The following is a 17,862-nucleotide window of genomic DNA, read 5'->3' as shown; positions in this document are numbered from 1 at the left end:
TTTGAACTTTTCAAAGACTATGATAAGTTATCATATTCCGTTATTTTTTGTCGGAAATATTCAGTATGTTGTTATAAATAATAAACAAAACTTTTCTTTTTTTTCCATTCTCATTTATCATCTTTTCAAATTAATTGGTTCCACTGCTTGGTAACAATCTTTATTGATAGACTCACAAAATTGGTATTTCTCGGTCTCAGAGCAAAACTCATCAACCAATTTTGAATCATCATCGGCCTCGTTGTGAAGTTTGTCTTTTATACCAACATTAATTACACATGAATAAATTCTCAATTTTTCAATGTGTTCGATGTCGTTTTTTTTTTCAATTTCCAACTTTTTCATCTTATTTTCAGAAACATGTCTCATTTTCTCATTCTTATCCACCAAAATATTTGCTCAACTTCCATAGAATATTTACTTCAATTATGGATCAATCTTATCGGTTAAGAATTGTTCCTTCATTCATTTTTTTTTTGATATTGTTAACTAACATTTTTTTGGTATGTGTTAAATGTGAACTAAATCCCCTGAAATGTTTCCAGTTCCAAAAGCGTTTCATCAATGATCGGCTCATTCTCTCCTTCATCTTCGTGGCTGACAAGCCTGGATGCAACCATCGCAAGTTTCACTACGTTCTTAATGTGACCAGCCTGGGCAAAGCAAAAAGGTGTCCATCCAACTATAAGTGTAGTTTTTTCCAATGCTTCTTTTTGCTTTTCTTCTTTTGCCCCACATTTAATTAGCGTTGAACAAATAAAGCCGTTGCGGAGGGAATGGAAGCAATAGAGACTACTGGGATAGCCCGCTTCAACAACTCTTGTCTTGAAGCTTTCGTGCATTGATTCTGTGCTGATTGGTCGTCGAAGTTCCTTCAAGTTTGTCTAGTTCTTTCTTTCAATCCATTGAGATGATAATATTCCACATCTTTTCCTAAGATAAGCAGACAGCCAATAAACAGGATCGTCTCCGCTTTCTTCCTCCTCCAATCCTTCAATTGTCACTTCGTGCCTCCAATTTGCTGAGCCCTTGGTTCGGTTATAACGAAGTGTGCATAAAAATTTCTTTGTTTTTTCTGATTTAATTATTCTTTTAATGTCTGATAGATGCACGTTTGCCAAAGTGATAGCAGGTGCCCCAGTGTGCACAGCCACAAAGTGAAGTGAAGCCTCCATCTCCTTGGATTCAAGTGCTGAAGGTTCGAAACCATCTATTCTTTTAACATCTATAATTAGTGCTGGCTCTCTGATAATAACATTTATTTCTACGTTTCGTGAAAAACGAAGATATCGTATAGCCTCCCGCGTTGCAAGGTGTGTTTTTCAATTTAATCTTTTTCCTCTTTTTTCAATATTTATTCTTTTCAGGGAAGGTACAATGATGTATTCAATCGACGATAAAGGATACATGCATTCTTTTCCGCAGAAGAGGACAATGATGCATGCGAGATCTGGTGTCAGCTGTCAGGGCTTCACATCGACTTCTTCTGCATATTTCATCAAGAGCCGTTCCACCCATTCGTGTTTGCAAGCAGTTGATAATGTTCTAATTGAATGAATCTCAAAGGCCTTTTTTGTTTTGAACTTTCTTTTTTTGAACAACACAATCCATCCTTGACTTCACATGATGCTATCTTGAATATTGAATTTTTTCTGTTAATTTAAATGCACATGCCAATACAGAAGAAGATAAATATGAAGATGTTAGTTCCATGTTATTATGTTTCGTTGCATTCCATCCATTTTCCATTTAATTCCCTTCTTTTAACCGTTCATCGTTACAAGAACCATTTTTGTATTCTCTTTTTTCAGAAGCATTGTTAAGTTGAAATTCGACTGTTTAAGGCACGATAGAACTTGGCTTGTAAATTCCACTCGCAAACTTCATTGTGTTATCCAATTCTTGTTTATCAAACTTTGCCTTCAGTTCTTCTTCGTTTTTTTCTTCACGTTCCTCTTCTTCAGCAGAAACATCTGACTAACTGCTTATTTCATATTCTTCGCTGTCTTCTTCCTATTCAAAAGAAGAATCGCCCGATTCGTTCTCTTCTTGTTTGGTTTCTTTAATTTTATCTTTTTTCACAGTTTCAAAGGAAATAGTTGGAAATACTCGATTGAGAGTTGGTGTTTGAATCATATTAACAAAAGAAGATAAAGCTATATATCTTTTTTATTGTTTTGGTGTTATATAATTTTGAAAGAGCATATTCACAGGAGTCCTGTCAACGTTGCTGTGTGTTCCTTTTCTTCCCAGAGTAGATCTTTCAGATGAATGGATTTGTTGCATCAGTTGTTTCATCCTTTCACAAACTTCTTCACGAGAGTATAGCCTTCATAATCTTTTTTTATTGATTGGGGATAATATAAATCAGTCATTTTAAAAACATTAATTTGTTTTTTAAAACAAAAATGTTGGAAGTTATTTTTAAAGTTCAAATTTTTCTCATTCTTAATTTTCCGTTCAAAAATTTGCATTTAGTATCAGTAAACGAACACTGAAAAGTGAACAAGTTTTACCAAGATATGGGTGATTATTTTTGAAATCATAATTTTTTTCGGGGTGTTGTTTTTTCAAAGATTGATTATCACTTTAAGAGATTTTATATTCAAATGCTAAATACATTTCAACTGTTTTCAAAAACATATGTTTCAACTCAAATAAAGATGAAGATGTCTTTTATAAGTCTTTTCATTTCTCATTATTCGTTTGTTGATATTCAATGGATCTTTTTAAATCGAAATATTTAACCGAGAAAATATGAATTCAAAAATAATCACCCATATTTTTTTTTTATTTCTGCACAAAATATTTGTTTTGAAACAGAAATATCGATTTTTTCATTTATATTCAAAATCTTTACTCAGCGACAAACAACCTTTGAAAATCCAACAACCCGAAATAAGTTATGATGTCAAAAATAATCACTCATATTTAATAACACTTATTTGATTATTCAACTCCGCTAATTTTTACAGATGATGAAGAAAGCGATTACGATGTTATATTAATTGAAAAAGAAAATGATAAAGAAAAAAATGATGAAAAAAATAAATTTTGAGCGAAGAAAACTGTATTTCCTTATTTCAAAAAAGAAATAAAAAACAGAAAAGTGCAACTAACTGTTCTGCTTTATGCAGAACTTTTAAAAAATACAAAATTAGAGAATAATAAAGAAGAAGCAATCGAAAAAGATGACGAACAATTTTTCCTTTAATTGCTTTGAAAATGATAAAATAGAAAAGAAACAAAGAAGAAAGAAGAAAATGTTTAAGATGAAAGAGTTGTGGAGTGATTGTTTTGAAAAGGCTGAACAGAAGTGTTCCCAAAATGGATATAACTACGATTCAAGTTTGAAGAAGAGAAAAAAACACTGACTTGAAGATTGAACAGAAATTCTTTTATCACATTTTCCTTCATTTTTTTCATGCATAAATGTCAAACAATATTTTATTATATAGAAATTTCATGAACACAATGATTAACATCAATTATCTTTTTTTCATTACATAAATATGACCAATTTCTTGATCATATAAATGAATATAACAATTCTTTCTCGAAAATTTTTGTTTATAGAATGGAGATAGACAGGTTTGCTCCGGGGTAATGAGTATTGTTCACGATTTATGGGAGGTTTAAGTGAGAACTTCGCACTCACAAATATGAAGTGGAAAAAAGGGCGAGATGAAAATATGGACAAAAACATGTTCAATAATAAAAAATGTATTATGAATTGTCCGCTTCACTTCACCACCGACATCGCCTTTTCGCCTTGGTCACAGAGACCAGAGGGCAGGGGACATTGCCCCTCGGAGCTGTCTCCTGCAAACTGTGTATGGATTTGGTGAGGCGAGTGTTCTTGGAGCAGAAAGAAAAGCCACTCTCACTTTCGCGAGGCGTGGAAAAGAAAACTGTCTAAGCAGGACTCTGCCTCCCGCTTCTCTGTTGCATCAGCAGAGCAAACCCTATCATCGCGCAGTGTATGGACCGATCTGACTCTTCTGTGTAACGAACAATCGTTATCGTGTTGGATAGAGAGCTTTTGATTAAACTTGTTTGTTCGTTCTATTTGTATCTTTCCAGGCTCCCGGCGTACACTAATCACTTCAGGCGTTTCTTCTTTCTCTCTCTCTCTCTTTCTATATATCGCCCTTTTTTCTAGTCATCTCTCAACACATTTCTGGCTCCCCCTCGCACCACTCCGCCTATCGTCTCTCCATCCGCATTCCTATTATCTCGGAGCAAACCTGTCTCACTGCGTTTTTATTAATTCGCAATGGAGCGAATCAACAAACGCAAGGAGCAGGTTTGCTCCTCAATAATGAGTCTCGAAATCCCTTTTATCTCTGTATATGTGATCTAAAACCCCTTTCCTAGCACGCTCTAGTGCGGCGGATGAGTTGAGAGCGTGCGTGTAGTGGTGCGGACCTCTTGCTCTACACCCGCTCCCTCTTGGGATCTCTTTGAGGAGACATCGGTCTGGCCCTTGCCTCCTCATTGCTATCCCCTATCTGTCCTATACTTCTTCCATTGCGCTTTCTCCGATCCTTTCCTCTCTTTTTCAGGGGAGTTGAATCCTTCTCTCCCATCAGCTCACAGATATTATTGGGTATAATGGAGGGTGTCCTCTGACTGCCTGGTCGTCGGGGTGTAGAGCTTCGTGACTGAACCGTTTCACTTTTCTTTCCTTCTTCACTCAGGAGTTTCTTTCTCCCTTTTGATCGCTTTCTCATAGGTTTCTTCCCTTCTTCAAATCCCGCTTTTGGTGATTCATCGGTGTGATTTTTCGTATCTGCCTCTGCTATCTCCAGCGTCCCTTCCTTCGTATCTCCGCTCCTATCTGGCTTGTTCTCTTCTCCCCCCTGGAGTACTGATCCACCGATTGTCTCCAGGATCCAATTTGTGTCTTGGACCGGAAACACGGTGTAATACTCCTGGACTACTCTAGAACCTGGCGCCCATCTCACGTACGCATTGATTACTTTCAAATCTGGATCTTGTTGTTTGGTTAAGTGCGTTATCACTGCATGTACAATCGAGAATGCGGTGAAAGTTTCGGGTATTTCGTTCTCTCTCAAAATAGCCGTTAGTTCTTCTTTAATCTTCTGCAGGTTAGCAGGTCTACTCCCTTCTATATCAAACCACACCTGTTCATCCTTAAAAGTTGTCTTTGTGAACTCAATCAAACGTTGGAGGACGTCTATTGCATCAATTCGTAAATTGGTGTGTTTATTGATAATAACTTTGATAACCTCACCTCGCAACGTCTTGGTTCGTACTTGTGTGAGTATTGTATTATCCTTGACTATCATCGTCTCTCTTCTCATTCTTTCTAACTCCGCAGGCCTTAACGCTCTAAAAATCATGGTGAGGATGAGGGCTCTCCTCTGGAGTGTTCGAACTTCTTTTGCGTTGTAGGTGATTTCAGCCCATTTTGTGATGATTGTCAAGTCCCACATTGATTTGTATCGTTTGCCCCTTCTTGGCTTATCCCCCACATAAGTCTTTAGAAATATTTCTATGTCCTTTCGATACATCTTGGTTTCTCTAAAAAGGTTGATGGACTCCAGTACTTTCCGTACTGTCTGATGAATCACTCCGTTTGAGAGGTTCGTATTCGAGAGTGTTTCGGTGAACTCTGCCATAATCCACTTTGCATCTTTGTTTGTGAGGGGATCAGTGTCATCCATGCTTTCCCCATCCAGGAGTTGCTTTAATCTTCGCAGCGCTCTCCATACATCTCTTTCACTCTTCTGATTTTTTTGTATTGCTGCTTCAATATCCCTCGCTCCAACTTATTCTCCACATGTTAAGAAGAGGTCCCTTCCCTGCATATTCTCTTCTCCAGTATAACGCTTATTTCCTCTCCTGGGGGTAGTTTCCAACCTTCTCTTCTCATCTTCGCTCCCGGTTTCATGCACTCCTGAAAGGTCCCCAGGGCCTTTATCGAATGCCCAGGCTGCAGTAGCGGGGTCCAGGTCTGCCCCCGCCAGGCCGGCAGAATCAGAATCGTCAGATCCCTCTGAGGCTCGTTCATTCTCTCTTTCAGCACCCGTCCAATGTCTCTTAGTAACAGACTAGCACTATCTCGTTTTCTTGCGTTTCTCTCTCTCTCTTCCTTCTCAGAGAGGATAGTCTCCAAGTACTTCCGCAGGGCACCAGCGCAATCGGTTCTGAAATTGTATCTGGCATTCTCGGTGCGACTATTTGTAATATCTATGCGACTTTCTCCCCCCTCAGTGCATAGTCCGGCTTTCTCGCCATCCGGCTGAGTGCATCTGCTCAGTGTTCTGCTCTCCCCGGAGATGTTCCGTTTGTATCGTAATGTCCAGGCTGTTCAGTTTCTTCTCCAATGCTCTCAGCGTTTGAATGAGCGATGGCGCTCCACTTTTCTTGTGAATCGTCCATCTCGTGGACATGTTGTCAGTCTTTAGACGAATATGATCTATTCTCTTTTGTTGCGTCCATGCTCCCTTTCTCTCGATAGTTCTCAACACTGCTCTGGACTCCTTTTCGTTGATCGCTAGCATGCTCTACTGGAGGGTCCAACTTCCGTGGACATAAATCTTCTCCTCTTTGTTCTCTCTCGGTACTGTTAACACTGCGCCCCATCCCGTCTCTAACGCATCTTTAGTTAATTCTGCTGGCCTTGTTCTCTTCCTCAGACACCTCGGTCTGTTCTCTTGCAGTGTTTTCCTCCAATGTGTTAATTCTCCCAACAACGTTGAGTTGACTATAACAGTTCCCTTCCAGCCCCCGCGGGCTATTGCCTACCTCAGCACGTATTGCATGCGCTTAATCCACAAGCTTGCTGGTGGGTGTTGCAGCCTCACAAAATTCAGCCTCCAGAGGAGTACTGCCAGCTCTTTTGTCTTTTGACTCTTCCATCTCTTTGCATATGCAATCCAAGTTCGCACGTCCTCCAGCAGCAGAACTTTCTTCCTCTCTTAAAGCGTCAGCTCCATCTTCTCTGAATTCCACTGCCATCCCAAAAACTCCACGCTCCTTGTTGGTTACAAGTTCAATTTCTCTTCCGAATGTATCCAGCCCAGATTTCTCAGGAACTGTGCTATATCCAGCATGATTAATCTCAATTGCATACCTGTCTGGGTGCATGAGGAGAATGTCGTCCAAATATATTACCTGCTTTACCTTCCACTGTTCTCTGATGAACGAGGCTGCCCTTCAAATTATCTTCGTGAATACTCAGTGCGCGTCCTTCGCTCCAAAGGGCATCCCTACGTAAGCGTAACATTGATTCTGAAAGCTGAAGCACAGGTGGGGACTGAATTGTTCGTCCACCTTTACATGCTGGTATGCACTCGATATGTCCAGAGTGGTCATCCAATCGTTCTCCTCCATGAGTTCCACCACTGTCTCCTGTGAATCCATCTTGATGTGTTTTCCCTGCACTTCCTCGTTTAGCGCCCTGCAATCTAGTATCTTTCTCCACTTTCCGTTTTTCTTTTTCACCATGAATGTCGGGTTGAACCACTTCACCTCCGACTCCTGTATGGGCTTGACCACTCCGTCCTTTAACTCCTCCTCCAAGAGGGATATATAATTCCTCGTCATCTCCATCGTCCCCCGAAATACGTGTCTGTGTTTTCTCTTCTCGAGTGAGATTGGTGACTGGGGACTTCTCCATCGAACTCTTATACCACGGCTCACTAGTTTGTCTCCCCCAATCTTCTTCCACTCGCTCAGCCTGTTCACCAGTCTCCCAGGAAGTGGCTCCTTCGGTGGTCCACTCGCTGTTCTCCTCTTCACTCCTAGCGTCTTGTGGCCAAACTGTATCTGTGTATTTCCTTTTCCTTCGTGAATATCTGCAATAACTGTCTTCGAGCTCACCTCCAGGGCGCTCACAATTTGGGACTCGGTAGCAGTCACAGAAGCTCTCCAGACTACCTTCTTGTTTTCCTTCTCGAATCTCTTATTGTTCTTGAATCTTGTCCTGCGGGGATATACGGAGTCTCCTTCTATGATCTCTCTCCATGTTCCCATCTCGTGATCTCTCTAGATATCTTGATTTATCCTCTTCTCGCGATCGAACGGGTTCAGTGCCTCTTCGATGTTCTCACAAACTTCCACGTGTTCCCTTTTTGTAACTATCTGCCGATTGAATGACACTCCTTGTTGTACTGTCGCTCCTAAGGAATTCGACGGCTTTCTGTCCCTCTCGGTCTCGCGGCAAAGCGCGGTTCTCTCTTCTCTCTCTACTCTCGCTACCATTTGTTGGATCCAATTGTTGATTCCATCGCTGTCCCTCCTTGGGTTCTTGGGGGAGCTGGTGGTAATGGTCCCGTAATGGGGACTGTCTTTCCCGTTATTGTTGGGACGAACTGGGCCTGGAACTGTGGCGTTCTCTTCTTTCCCCTGAAATCTGTGAAGCTCCTGCGTTAACCCCTTCTTTGGAGCTGTCTGTATACGAATCCTTGGGTGCTCCTTGCCGAACTGTATCTTCTCGGGATCCCGCCTCTGGCCGTTGCGGGCCCGAAACCTGTTGTGGTGTCGGGAGATGCCCCGTATCCTGTTGCATCTCCCTCTACTTGAAAAAAGCTGGTGCTTTCTTCCAGCTTCTTCAGGTTCTCCGGCACCTCCTTGGACATTCCTCCTTCTTGAAAGCCTTTCGCGCTCTCCCAGCCCGATTTGGGTATAACCTTTAGTAGGTTAATTCTGTTGATACAGTCGGCGATAAGCGCATAGGCGCAAAACAGTCCTCTCAGTCGTTCTTTCTCCTCATCTTCAATATGTGTTTTCCTTAACTCACTTGCCACAAGGGCTGCAATAGCTTTCGATGCTTCAAAGCCCGACTCTAGGGCCGGCTGGAGGATATCAATTACTCGACTCGCTTCAGGTGAATCTCTTCTCCCCTTTGTTGTGATGGCTGTTCTGGCTAGCGCATTCCAATTTGTGTCTCTGTGTCCTGTAAAAAACTCCTTCTCGTAATCTGGAATAAATGTATTCAGTATATCATCATTCATTCTTAACGATCCAGCCTTACAGAACTCAATGAATTTCCTCAACTCGCTCGCTTGTCACCGGGGTGTCAACCACTCCCTGGGAAAAATTCTTGTAAAGTCTTCTGTTCCTTCTTTCTCTTCCAGCGCTCCCAGCTCTTCAGAATCCCAGTCGCTATCCTCTTCGTCTTCCCGTCTTTTCATTCGGCTATATGTGGAACGTCTTTTCTCACGCTTTCCTTGTTTCCGTCTCGCGATCAGATCACCAAATTCTTCGTCCGACTCCGACTCGCTCGATCTCGATCTGCTTCTTCTCCTAGCTCGTTCCCTCTTAACTTTCCTCGTTGGCAGCAACTCCGTAGCTCCCGACTGCATTGCTTGTGTTTGGCTTCTTGAAATTTCTTCAATCATATCTTCTACACTTGAAAGTCTGTGCATCAAATCAAAACTTCTGTCTTCACCGTTGCTGTTCGGTACTCTAACCGTGTCTTGCGTCATCTAACAAGCGGACAATGGTATGTGAGAAAAATTAAATTGTTGGCAAAGTTTGATCTAAAACCACCCATAATTTATAATACACTCATTATTGAGGAGCAAACCTGCTCCTTGCGTTTGTAGATTCGCTCTATTGCGAATTTTGCATTTTCATTTGGTTTAACAAAATAAAATGAAATAAAATAAAATGAAAAAAAAAACAAAAGCAAAATTTCATTTTTATAACTATCTTTATCAATCTCGTTAAAATTTAATGAATATTTTTTTTATTCACATTTATTAATTCCATTCATTTTGGTGTATTAAAAACATTCACATTAAAAACGCAATAAAATATTATGCCCCATAACCCCTTTACATCAAATTTAAATAATGATCCAAAAACCATAAACAAATAAATTTTTTGACACTTTCATATTTTTGTTCAAACAAGGAATTTACCTCAGCTTTTCGTTTCTAAATTGTTGTTTTTTAATATAGAATTTCTTTTCAAAATTTTTCTTCACATTTTCTTTCATTTTCTTTCCTTTGAAATAGAATTTTGAAGAAATTTCGTTAATTGTTCTAAAAAGCAAAATTTCATGAAGGATAGGCTTTGTAGAAATTTGAAAAAACGAATATGAGGTTTCTCAATATTTCTTCCTTTTGTAATTTGATTTTCTTTGAATCACAAAACTGCTTGATTGAAAAGAAGTTGTTAAATACTCATTGAACTGCAAACTTTGATTCAAACTCCGAATGAAAACTTCTTCATCCACTTCTTTCCCTTTCTTTTCTCTTTATCTTCTCCTTCCTTCCCCTTCTTCTTCGCATTTGGTGCATTTGCATGTGCTTCTTCCAACAATTTTGTATGAATTATATCACTTCCACTTGATGTGTCTGTAATCAACTGAGTTGCGGAATTATCACAGGAAAAAAACTGTTCAGAAAGAAGGAATTAAACTCTTAATAAATCCATTATGAGTTTGTTGAAGAATATGATGATGATTCAATGAACTAAAAAAAGAAGAAACGAATCACAAAACTCATTTGCACTTCAAAAAAGTTGAAATATTTCAAAAATCGGAATTATTAGTCAATTGCTGAAACTGCTTTTGGCTCTGAAGCTTCATTCTTAAATTTTTTCTCTTTAAGCTCTGCATATTCCGCCTGTTCGTCTCCGAAGCATTCGCCTTTTGTCGTTAGAATCATCACTTATCTGAATAAAACAGATTCATATGGCAACGCTTGTCAAATTAAACAGCTTAATTCGGCAAACATGCTCTCAACTTATTCTATAAACTTTCATCTGATAAGAGTTTTCTATCATTTTCCTGTTCTCTCTCTTCTCCATTTGTGTCTATCGAAGAGTCCGTCATGCAACAGGCTGCTAAGGTGCTGAAAAAGAAGAACAAACGAAGAGATTAAAATGAAAGAAAAAAGAATTAAATACATTGGATTTTCTTTCTCATACACTTTGTTTCTTTCGTCATCAACTTCTTTATGTTTAATTTAATCTTTTTCATTTTATTTCCGCTTCGATGCTCTTCGTGTTCACAAGTCAGGCATCAATGGCATGTGAGCATGCGGAAATCTTGTTGAAAAATAGTTCGAAGAAAAAGAAGAAGGAGAAGGAGAAGGAGAAGGAGAATGAGAAGAATCAATAAAGGAAGAATTTTTCATGTTTTCATTGATTTCTGGAATGAAATGATTTGTTTGCAAAGAATTCGAAGAAGAAGAGGAGGAGGAGGAGGAGGAAGAAGAAGAGGAGGAGGAGGAGGAGGAAAAAGAAGAAGAAGAAGAAGAGGAGGAGGAGGAGGAGGAGGAGGAGGAGGAGGAGGAGGAGGAGGAAAAAGAAGAAGAAGTGGAGGAGGAGGAGGAAGAAGAAGAAGAAGAGGAGGAGGAGGAGGAGGAGGAGGAGGAGGAGGAGGAGGAAGAAGAAGAAGAAGAAGAAGAAGAAGAAGAGGAGGAGGAGGAGGAGGAGGAGGAGGAGGAGGAGGAGGAAAAAGAAGAAGAAGAGGAGGAGGAGGAAGAAGAAGAAGAAGTTGTTGTTGTTGTTGTTGTTTTTGAAGAAGTTGTTGAAGGAGATAGATGAAGAATAAATTGGCATTGTACGTACAGATAAAAAAACTCTTTTCGGATTGTTATCAAATTCTTCCTCTCTTCTTCTTCTTCTTCTTCTTCTTCTTCTTCTTTTGTTTCCTTTCTTTTTCTGACTCAACAAAAACAATTTCCAAATAATCAGAAATAGAAAAAGCGCTTTGGACTTAAACATTCACAAAATATTCAGAAATATCCAACGAAATTGCATCAAAATCAATTTTGTTCACTTTAAGAAGATGTAAAAATTCATGATAACTTGTGATGGTATCGTCGTATCCTTCTTCTTCCAACTTTTCGAATATCTCCATTTTCGTTGCCTTTCTATTCCCTTCTTCCAATTCATCATTATCCGTCTTTTCTTTCAATCTTTCTGAAATCTTCAAAAAGAAGTGACAGCTTTGAAATGTCACGCCTTCATTCAACGTTGACTGCTGAATCTCCTCCAAAACTGAATCGACTACTCCAATTTTCAACAATCCTTCAACTTTCACATCTCTTCTTTTCGCTGCATTTCCCAACAAATAAATGTATTTCTCGCTTATTTTTTTGTGATTTTCCTTTGCCGCCCTTAACACCCAAGCAATGCCCCCAACAAGCCCAATAAATTCTTCATTCCATAAGTTGCATAAACCGAAGAAAATAAACAACACATGGAACCATCTCATCAACACAAGCTTTTCTTTCGTTTCTTTTCCCATTTCCTCTTCTTTCTCTTTCTTCCAATCCACACATTTCGCAAACTCTTCCAGTTCTTTTCCCACCTCTCTGGCAAAATGCAGTTCATTCATAACAATTCCTTTTAAATCTCTATATACAAGTGATCGGTTCATCAAAAACTGCCAAGCAGACTGATAGGCAAGTCGGGTGAGGTTGTGATGCTCCTGATGATTTCGGATAATCTCTTTGATCTCATTCAAATACAGTTCTTTTTCAGCACGCTAATCAAAATATATTTTAAAAAGCCACAATGATTTCAAAAATGTAATAATAATGTTCATACATAAAATTTAATATTGCTCAAAGATAGCAAAGCCATTTCCACTTCTTTTGGAGTTTCCTCGTCTTCCTCTTTCTTCAATGCAAATTTCAGAAGACAAGGCACACAAATTGAAAGCATTTTCGAATCGAGTTGGTAACTTAGCAAAAGATTGCATTCCCAAAGATCGACAAGAAGTTTTTCATTCTTTTCTTCTTTCTTCTCTTCGTCAGCAATCATCTTTTCAATTCTTTTGTACAATGTTGAATATTCAAATCCTTCAATGCAAATTCTTTTCAACGCATTGCAAAATCCAACATTTTTCTGCAGAAAAATCGCATTTTCCATTGACATTTTCTCTTTTTCAATCATTTTATCAACATTATTGAACAGATATGGAGTGAAAATGGATTTGAATTCTTTCATATTCATTTCATCAACTATTTCATTCATTTCTTCTATTTTCTTTCTCTGCTCATCTTCATTGCATTCTTTCAATTCAGAAAACAATTCTGAGAATAGAAAATAGTTTAATCAGAATAAGGCAGAATTCAAATGCAACAATGAATGCAAACCATTGAACTTTTTTGTGCTGTCTGTCTCCTTTATACAGATTTTTTATTAAAATTGTTCAAGAAAACAATACCATTTTGATATTCACGTTGAATTTGAATATCATTGGATAGAAGAAGTGAATGAAAAATCAAAACCACAAAAGATATAAAAATATGTGCATTCAAACCGTTCTTTCTTTTGCTGACATTTTTAACAAAATATTATGAAGAGAAACAACGCTTTTTCTGTTTTTCTGTTCGTTGTTATGGATATTATGATCAAAAAACATCATTTTCTTTGAATATGATTGTCCATTGTTGGAATGAGAGATCAACAAACGAATATTTTCTGCAGGATAGGAGATATTATTTTGCGTGGCGATACGAAGCAAAGACAGCGGGGAATTGGTGATGGAATTGGGGAAGACGATTTTTTTGTGAAAAGCGTCTTTGAAGTGAATATTGCAATTTCTGAATTATTGAAAGAAAATATATAAATGTTTGTATGGTTTTTATAGTTCTTGTTCATTTTTAAAGATGATTCCATCAGTGGCCTTCTCAGAGCGCAAGAATCTGATTAATTATTTGAATGTCCGTTAATTTGATTTTCCTAGGAGAACATCAGAAGAGAGTTGGATGCTGAGATACAATCAGCAGATGTGAATTGCATAATTTATTATTCAGAAAAGAAATGGGAAGAAAACAAATTTGATTTCAAAGCATTTGGTTGAGAATTAAAAGAAGAATGGAAATATTTGTCTAGCACTTGGAAAGAAAAAATTCGGAGATATTTTTTTCAGGAAAAAAAGTGTGAAAACATAGAAAGAAGGATATTTAAGGAGAAAAAAGGATGATGGAGAAAGGAGCATAGGGAAACAATGGAAAAGGAGATTGAAAGCGTCAGTGATTGGACAATCTTCTACTTTTGCAATAGGGAGGGTGTATGTGTTCTTTTGAGGAATTTTTATAATCAATGCAAAACTAATTATTTTTATGTATTTTTTAAACCATTTTTCCATTCCAGCAAACAGCATTTTTTTATGTTGAGCGTCATTCCTGGTGACAATCCATTTCAAGTTGCATTTTTGCGGATTATATAGTCTCTTCTTCTCCTCCTCCAATCTCTTCATTGACGAGATTTTTTTTAATTTGGCCGATGAAAAGAACATCTTCTTCTTATTTGAGAATTTGTTGTTTGAATAACCATCAAATTCTCATGTTGCAACATGGATTGGATCAATCTTCTGTTGTTGCTGTTGGACATTACGAAATTCGTATCTGTTCATAATGAATGCATTTTCTTTAGATGAATTTTGTTTGTCTTTGTCACTCAGCTCGTCCAAAGAGCATCATCGAGCTCATTTCATTCCATTTCTCTTTCAGATGCTTTTTCTTATTTTTCTTCTGTTTCTCCCTTCTCTCCTTTCTTTTCATATTAACCATTATTTTCCTTCCTCCTCCTCTTCTTCTTCTTCAACTTTCTCAAAATCAAATTCAAAGATTTCTCAATTGGAAAATTATTTTATTATATTGAGCCCCGATTGCAGAAGAAGCATTACCATTTCTTTTGCCAATACTTCTGTTTCGAAGCAAATGAAATGTTGTTCTGAAAGCATCATTTAAGAAAGAAAAGCTTCTTAATACGAGTTTTCTGCAAGAGGTGCAAAAGATATGTGCTTATTTGGCTCAAATTAAAAGAAAAATGCACCAGAAGAGAGATGAATTTCATTACTGATATCTGCTTATCTTCTTCTACATATTTTATTGCTGACAGCCGTATTTGGTTTATTTTTTTCGTCTTCATCTTCTTCCATCATTGGGATGCGGAATGAGCGAAAATTGAGTGAATCTGAATTATATCCTTTCTTTTTGAACATTGCCCGATTAGACATCGCCTTTGAAGAAACTTTTTTTTGGAAAGCATTTCTGACATTTACATCAACACAGATGAATGAAACAAAGAGAAAATGACAAAAGATTATGAAAAGTGATGTGGAGAAGACAAGGAAATCAGCCCAACCGAAAAGAGAGACAAGTCGCTTTCACAGAGATGGATTTGGCACTTTCTTTTCATTGAGTTTTTGTTTGGAGAATTATTATCATGTTCTGGCAGAACAACTATTTGATTTGCAATTCAATTTGTTGGACATTTGAAGCAGAAGGCAGACATTGAATATCAGAAGACATTTATATCTTCATGATTTTCTTCATCTTCATTGGTAATTCAATCAACTTTCCCACTCACTGATTTATTCTTCAACATTTCATCCATCTGTCAATTCTGCTGCTGATTTCTCGTTCATTGTTCATCTCTCTTGAAGCTCTTCTCTTTCGACCAAAATCATCATTTTTCATCTTCTTCATCACCGTTTTCCAAAAACACATTTTGTTTCATTTTCTTCACTACAAACTATCAACAAACATGAAACACCTCACATCTGATATTTCTTTGTTCTTCTTATTCTTCTATCATCATCAACATTATCTTTAAAAAAGCATGAGAATTTAAAACAGAATTTCTTCTTCTTCTTCTTCATTTTGAGTGTCAACGAAAACAGAATTATTGGAAAATGGAAGAGAAAAGGCAAGTGAAGACTTTTCCATTGAACACATCAATCATTTGCATCAAAGCTGTGAGTTCATTTGCTTTGTCTTTTCAGTTCATTCTCAACAAGCCAAAATGAAAGGTGTTGAATTTGAAGGAATGCATTGCATTTGTATTGGAATTGAGAAAAAAGCGAATTTGGAAGAATAGATTTTTGGAACATTTCATGAATTGAAGAAAAATGGAGAGGAAAAGAACAATTTTGAACAGAGATTAAGGGATATCAGTTTAGGAAAGAGAAAAAGGATAGAAAATGATTGATGAATGAAGAAATATTTATTTATGTTACAAAGCAGCTGAAGAGTAAATGCAATTGGAGCAGAACTTTTAGATGATATTGTGAGAAAAGAATGTGAATGAGGTTTCATCTCTTTCTCCATCAATAGGAAAAGACAGATGAAAACTGAATGATGAAAGAAAAAGAAAGAGATAGAGATGGAATTTGAGTGAAATTATGAAGAATTGCATTTTGAGACGAAATGAATGAAACGAGTATCCTTATTCAAGAAGAGGAGATAAAAGGAATGAAGAGAAATGCAAAGAATGACAATTGAAAATAAAGAAAAAGAATTAAGAGATATGAAGAAATGAACAAAAATGAAAAGAATGTGAAGAGCCATTAATTCTGATTGGCTTATTCTGCCATTCCCGTTCTGAATTGGAGCATTGGATTCGCTTCTTTTTCAGCTGCGTTTATTGTTGCACATGGTATCCACAAAGCTGAGCATTGAATTCAACAAACATTTCTTCAAATATTTGATCGTATTCTTCTCAAGAATAGATTTCATTCCATTTTTTCTTCTTGGATTCATCGAAAATGCGTTGAGAAAGAGAAAAAGCAAAGTGAACCAGAGGTTTCAGAGGAAATTTCTGAACAGTATATTTTTCTTTAATAAAATGATTCTTCCAGATAAAGACGGAAGACTGATATTCATTCAATGACAATTATTGTTGAGGAAAAAAAATAATGGATTTTTTTGATTTTTCTTTTTTATTGAAAGAGGAAATAAAAACAATAACAAAAATTCTTCAATCAATTTTTTGTTATTTTGCAAAATGATGAAAATTGAAAAAGACAGTTTTTGAGTAACAAAACAAAATGAAACGAATTTGGTTAAACGTTATCAAAATAATCCGAAATATCCAATGATAATTCATTAGTGTAACTTTCATTTAGAATCAAATATTTCATTAAAACATGCGATGGTATCTTCATATCAAACTTTTTCTATTTTTTCAAGCACTTTCCTTTTCATCTCTTTTCTTTTCTCTTCTTCCATTTCATCGTCTGAGTTTCCTTTCAATCTTTCTGAAAGCTTCAAAAAGAATTCCAAACAAATACATGCAGTGAGGTTTTCATTTGTTGTTTGCTGAATCTCCTTCAAACCAGAATCAACTGCTCCGCTTTTCAGAAAGTCATCAATTCCTGTTAATATTTTATTCACTGCTACCAAATATATTTGGATACAAATGAAAACGATTTCTGCATTATTCTTCGTTGCTGCTCGAAATACATGGAAAATACTGCTTAAAATCTTAACAAAGTCTTCATTCTGCAATTGACACTCGCCAAAATAAATGTTATATGCTTGCATCCATCTCTTCAAAACAAGCTTTTTCTTTTGACTCTTTTCCTCTTTTCTCTTCTTTTCTCTCCCAATCAACATTTCTTGTCAGCTCTACCAATTCTATTGTTGCCTCTCTCGCAAAATGAAGTTCGTTCAAAATCTCTCCCTTCAAGCTTCTGTTGAACCATTGTTGCTTTATCAAGAATTCCCAAGCAGATTGAAAAGATAATTGAGTAAGATTGTGTTGTTTCTGATGATATTTGATGATTTCTTTGATTTCATTCAGGAATAGTTTATTATCAATTTTCTATTCAAAAAAGAAGAAGAAGATAATTCAACACTATCAAAAATGAAAAAGAAATGCTAACTTCAAATAAGCAAAAGTTGCTAATCGCTATCAAAGCCATTTCCACTTCTTTGTGTGCTTCCTCGTCTTCATCTTTCTTTAAGGCAACTATCAGAAGACAGGAACCACAAATTGATGTCAACTCCGATGGGAAGAAGAAACTTAAAGAAACATAGCATTCACAAAGATCAACAAGAAGCTTTTCGTTCCTTCATTCTTTTCTTTCGTCTTCTTCAATAATCATGTTCTCAAATCTTTTATTCAGCGAAGATTCTT

The 17,862-nt window shown here is 37.1% G+C and overlaps 7 protein-coding genes across 7 annotated transcripts; all 7 read right to left on the bottom strand.

Moving 5' to 3' along the window:
* Nucleotides 1-521: 521 nt before the first annotated feature.
* Nucleotides 522-842, bottom strand: MONOS_17884 (uncharacterized protein; the record flags this gene model as incomplete). Its single annotated transcript, XM_067870848.1, has 1 exon — nt 522-842. One exon carries the CDS (start codon nt 840-842, stop codon nt 522-524), a length of 321 nt encoding a protein of 106 aa, XP_067724030.1.
* Nucleotides 843-884: 42 nt separating this feature from the next.
* On the bottom strand, nt 885-1,175 carry MONOS_17883 (uncharacterized protein; the record flags this gene model as incomplete). The annotated part of the gene is made up of 1 exon (XM_067870847.1): nt 885-1,175. One exon carries the CDS (start codon nt 1,173-1,175, stop codon nt 885-887), a length of 291 nt encoding a protein of 96 aa, XP_067724029.1.
* A 3,261-nt stretch (nt 1,176-4,436) lies between these two features.
* MONOS_9943 (uncharacterized protein) lies at nt 4,437-5,690 on the bottom strand (the record flags this gene model as incomplete). The annotated part of the gene is made up of 1 exon (XM_067880487.1): nt 4,437-5,690. The coding sequence occupies one exon, from the start codon at nt 5,688-5,690 to the stop codon at nt 4,437-4,439; it is 1,254 nt and encodes a 417-aa protein (XP_067724028.1).
* A 1,105-nt stretch (nt 5,691-6,795) lies between these two features.
* Nucleotides 6,796-8,232, bottom strand: MONOS_9942 (uncharacterized protein; the record flags this gene model as incomplete). The annotated part of the gene is made up of 3 exons (XM_067880486.1): nt 6,796-7,106; nt 7,153-7,930; nt 8,086-8,232. 3 exons carry the CDS (start codon nt 8,230-8,232, stop codon nt 6,796-6,798), a joined length of 1,236 nt encoding a protein of 411 aa, XP_067724027.1.
* A 167-nt stretch (nt 8,233-8,399) lies between these two features.
* Nucleotides 8,400-8,984, bottom strand: MONOS_9941 (uncharacterized protein; the record flags this gene model as incomplete). The annotated part of the gene is made up of 1 exon (XM_067880485.1): nt 8,400-8,984. One exon carries the CDS (start codon nt 8,982-8,984, stop codon nt 8,400-8,402), a length of 585 nt encoding a protein of 194 aa, XP_067724026.1.
* A 54-nt stretch (nt 8,985-9,038) lies between these two features.
* On the bottom strand, nt 9,039-9,458 carry MONOS_9940 (uncharacterized protein; the record flags this gene model as incomplete). Its single annotated transcript, XM_067880484.1, has 1 exon — nt 9,039-9,458. The coding sequence occupies one exon, from the start codon at nt 9,456-9,458 to the stop codon at nt 9,039-9,041; it is 420 nt and encodes a 139-aa protein (XP_067724025.1).
* Nucleotides 9,459-11,651: 2,193 nt separating this feature from the next.
* On the bottom strand, nt 11,652-12,867 carry MONOS_9939 (uncharacterized protein; the record flags this gene model as incomplete). Its single annotated transcript, XM_067880482.1, has 2 exons — nt 11,652-12,475; nt 12,538-12,867. 2 exons carry the CDS (start codon nt 12,865-12,867, stop codon nt 11,702-11,704), a joined length of 1,104 nt encoding a protein of 367 aa, XP_067724024.1. The 3' UTR covers nt 11,652-11,701.
* Between the last annotated feature and the right edge of the window lie 4,995 nt (nt 12,868-17,862).

Source organism: Monocercomonoides exilis (genome assembly GCF_001643675.1).
Source record: "Monocercomonoides exilis strain PA203 chromosome Unknown scaffold35-1074681, whole genome shotgun sequence".
NCBI lineage: Eukaryota > Preaxostyla > Oxymonadida > Polymastigidae > Monocercomonoides > Monocercomonoides exilis.
The sequence above is the reverse complement of the archived record's forward strand: the minus strand, read 5'-3'. Positions and strand labels throughout refer to the sequence as shown.